The sequence below is a fragment of the Dendrobium catenatum genome, unplaced genomic scaffold (assembly GCF_001605985.2).
Source record: "Dendrobium catenatum unplaced genomic scaffold, ASM160598v2 original_scaffold_101648, whole genome shotgun sequence".
In the NCBI taxonomy this organism is placed as follows: Eukaryota; Viridiplantae; Streptophyta; class Magnoliopsida; order Asparagales; family Orchidaceae; genus Dendrobium; species Dendrobium catenatum.
Window position 1 is genome coordinate 141,058 of NW_021420086.1, and position 3,947 is coordinate 145,004.

At 39.3% G+C, this 3,947-nt stretch overlaps 1 protein-coding gene across 1 annotated transcript in view; it reads left to right on the forward strand.

Annotated features, from left to right (window-relative positions):
• The first annotated feature begins 321 nt into the window (after window positions 1-321).
• The window catches only part of LOC110116209 (SRSF protein kinase 1), a 34,265-nt gene continuing 30,639 nt past the window's right edge, over window positions 322-3,947 (forward strand). Inside the window, exons 1-2 of the mRNA XM_020849710.2 lie at window positions 322-704; window positions 867-1,769. Of these exons, the coding sequence (XP_020705369.1) occupies window positions 513-704; window positions 867-1,769 (1,095 nt within the window). The 5' untranslated portion in view covers window positions 322-512. The remainder of the gene's footprint in view (window positions 705-866; window positions 1,770-3,947) is intronic.

The following is a 3,947-nucleotide window of genomic DNA, read 5'->3' on the forward strand; positions in this document are numbered from 1 at the left end:
TATTAGCATTCTAACCCCGCCATCAATATTCTTTAGAGACCCACACAACATAAACAAATTTTTAACAACTAATTTTAAACAATTAAAAAGTAGAAAATAAAATTATCATAAGATAAAAAAAAGCAAAGCAATCATAATTAATCAAAGCAACCTGTTCCCACATTTCCGCAGGAAAACGTAGAACTTTACCGTGCCTTCACTCCACAGTCCACACAACAGACCAAATGAGCGAATCGAATGTCGATCGAGTTGACATAAAATTTCAATATAAAGTTCCGCCGGTGCATCGGATCATATTCCATAGTTTAATATATCTCTCCCATCCGGGAGAGCCGGTAAGCGCGAGGGAAGGTAGGAAAACTGTATTTTTTTTTTAATTTTTTTGGGGGAATTTGGGGCGGAGCCCAGGAAAACTGTGGAGGACGACAGTATTAGTCGGCGGCGGCGGAGCGACGCAAAAGCGAGCAGAAATACCCTATAGACTAGTTGCTTCCGATCTCGATTGCGATCCCATGGAGGATGAAGCGCAAAGCGAGAGCAGCAATTACACTTCAGAGGACGAAGGAACCGAGGATTACCGGCGAGGAGGGTACCATGCCGTCAGGGTCGGCGACACCTTTAAGCAGGGAACCTACGTCGTGCAGTCCAAGCTCGGATGGGGCCACTTCTCCACTGTTTGGCTCGCATGGGACACCGTTCACTCTGTAAGATACGCGAAACCCTAATCCCGCCATTTTTTCGCAGTGATTTTACGTCTGCTCGATGAGAGAAGAAACCCTATTGGCCAATTAGAATGATAGCTTGGTTGCAGTGGAGCTTGATTTGATGCCAAAAAGCCACTCGTTGATGGAACTTGTTTTTTGCAGATATATGTGGCTTTGAAGGTGCAGAAGAGCGCACAGCACTACACTGAGGCAGCCATGGATGAGATCAAAATCCTGAAGCAGATTGCAGATGGAGACCCGAATGATACCCAGTGTGTTGTGAAGCTTCTAGACCATTTCAAGCATTCAGGGCCCAACGGGCACCATGTTTGTATGGTTTTTGAGTTTTTAGGAGACAATCTCCTGACACTCATTAAGTATGCAGATTACCGTGGTATACCTCTGTCTATGGTGAAAGAGATATGTAAATACGTACTCACGGGATTGAATTATTTACATGAGAATCTATCAATTATACATACTGATCTCAAGCCGGAGAATATCCTTCTTCTATCCACCATTGACCCAGGAAAGGACCCACGGAAATCAAATGCTACTCCTTGCATCCCTACCATAAAAAAACCGGAGTCGCCACTCAAGACACCTGCTGCATCCAATGGTGATCTGACTCGAAGTCAGAAGAAAAAGATCCGACGTAAAGCAAAGCGTGCCGCTGCAGCAACAGTTGATTGTGAGGATGTTGCTATATCAGCTTCTGATGGGACTCAGGACAAGGAAAGTCCATCCTTGAAGACTGATGGTGATTGCGCATCAGGTAATCTGGTAGGACAGGCACATAGAAGAGGAAGTCGAGGGACCAGGAAAAAGATGGCAATGGAGGTGGACCTAAGGTGCAAGTTGGTAGACTTTGGGAATGCTTGTTGGACGTATAAGCAGTTCACTAGTGATATCCAGACAAGGCAGTATAGGTGCCCTGAGGTGCTCCTAGGGTCCAAGTACTCTACATCTGCAGACATGTGGTCATTTGCCTGCATCTGCTTTGAGCTTGCGACTGGAGATGTGCTGTTTGATCCACACAGCGGGGAGAACTATGGTCGTGATGAGGTAAAAAAATTATCTTTTCGCTATTACGTACACTCGTTATATTATGCTATTTGTATTTGTTTTCATTGTATTTGGATATTGCACATTGATTTCTTTGTGCTAGCCTAATTAGTTTTTAGTTTGGACTCTATTCTTAAGCATTTCTTACAAACATAACTTGGCTAGCCTAATTAGATTGCAGATGGAGACTCTATTCTTAAGTAACTTAGTGATATTCTCACTCATTAACTGGAGTTAATGTTGAAGGATTAGGGTGAAAAATGAGTAAACCAAATGTAACATTGCTAGAAGTTGCGTGTAAAAGATAGAATTAAATCTTGCATAGCTCTTAATTGGAATGAATGAAGGAGGTGAACCGATAAAGATGAAACCCAAATTGTTTGGATAAGGTTAATGGTGATGATGAATATCTGCCTGGTGGAAGAGAGGAGGTTATGTCATCAATTATATGGTGAGAGCTATTTAACTCATTTCCCATTCATTGTAAGAGTCACCAGTGTTATTCTCTTTACTTAAATCCTTCACTAAATTATATTGATGCTGATTTTTTTCCTACTTTTTAAATAAAATATTAGGATGAAAAGCTCTACAACCATGAAAAAAAAATGAAAATTTGATGCAGTTTCTCCTACACCATTGAATTGTGTTTTCTAATGCCTTTACCTATTTTAGTGCTCCTCGATGACTATTTTCTTGGGGTTATGTTCTAGCATACATGGCAACATGTAGGCTCCAATTTGCGACATGAGCTTCACTATGAGGAGAGTATTCAGAAACATTATACTGGATTAGCTTATTGGCATATGCTTGTGGTTTTTCATCTATGAATCGGTTGTTTCCATGACATGTGTTACTTGATACTTTATTTGGTGGAATTATTTAAACTTACCCATAATTTCAAGAAAAAAAATGAGATGTGACATTACAATTGCATTACATGGCTTAGAACATTTAACAAAGCCATGCCTATGGCTTTGAAAGGATGGGACTAAGACGTGGTCATTATGATGCATATATTATTTCATAAATATATCAAAACAAGTAGAAAAAAAACCCTCCTTGAATGCTTGTTTACTTTCTGAGTTTTGCAACTTAGTATATTGCTTAGCTTTCTCCTATTCTACTGATATTGTTTATTTAATTATCCTTGCTAGGGAAACTTATTAGTAAAGCATTTTGCGTTAGTATGCAGGATTAGGGATTGGAAAGGACTAAAATATTTCTAGAAAGTGCTGTTTGGAAGCTTATTTTCTTTGTTATTAATTATCATTGCTATGATATTGATGCTTCCATCATGGGCTAGATCCAAAATATTCACGAGAATCTTGCTTCAATTAACAAGCCTCCAACATTTTGCATGTCCAAAAAGTTGGTTGAAATGTTGTCATTCTCTATGCCTTTAAGGATAGGAAGTTAATTTCTAGATGCACTTATAGTTTTAATGGCCTTTTAAATAAAATATTTGTTGAAACCTATCCATTCATCATTTTCATTGATATCCCAACATATATTGTATTAGGTTAGTGATGTGAAACGTAAATGCCATTTACTTGCCTAGGTGGCAAGATTAATTAAATCCCAAATCAATTTGGGGAGAGAGAATGAAAATCTGAAATTAAATTTCAGATTAAGTGGAATTGTCGGGATGAATTTGAATTTAAATTCAAATTTAATGGGGAGAATTAAATTGGATGAGAGGGAATTGTGGGAGGTAATTAGGGAGGCTTAATGAGGGGGCTATTAATGAGATAGGAGAGAGATTATGCCCAATGAGGGGCCGGCCACATAGAGAGAGGGAGGAGATTATTTTTTCATAAGTAGAGTGGGGCCCACATTACTAATCAAAGATTTAATAAAATCTGAATTAAAATTCAGATTTTGAAAGAAAGGAAAGTTTCCAATAATGGGGCTATCAATTAGAATTAATTTGAATTTCAAATTCAAATTGACATGCAATTAATATGAAAACCTTAAATCAAAGAACTATTTTAGGAAAATCTTCAATGCCTCTTGGAAACAAATTTGAATTTCAAATTTGAAATTCACAAGAGGGAGGCCGGTGGCTTGGCCGTCCTAAGGAGGCTAGCGGAGCCGCCGGTGGCGGGATTGGCCTGGGGTGGCTGGCGGTGGTGGGGGCCGGTGGAGGGGATTTAAGAGGAAGAGAGTTTGGTTAGGTAG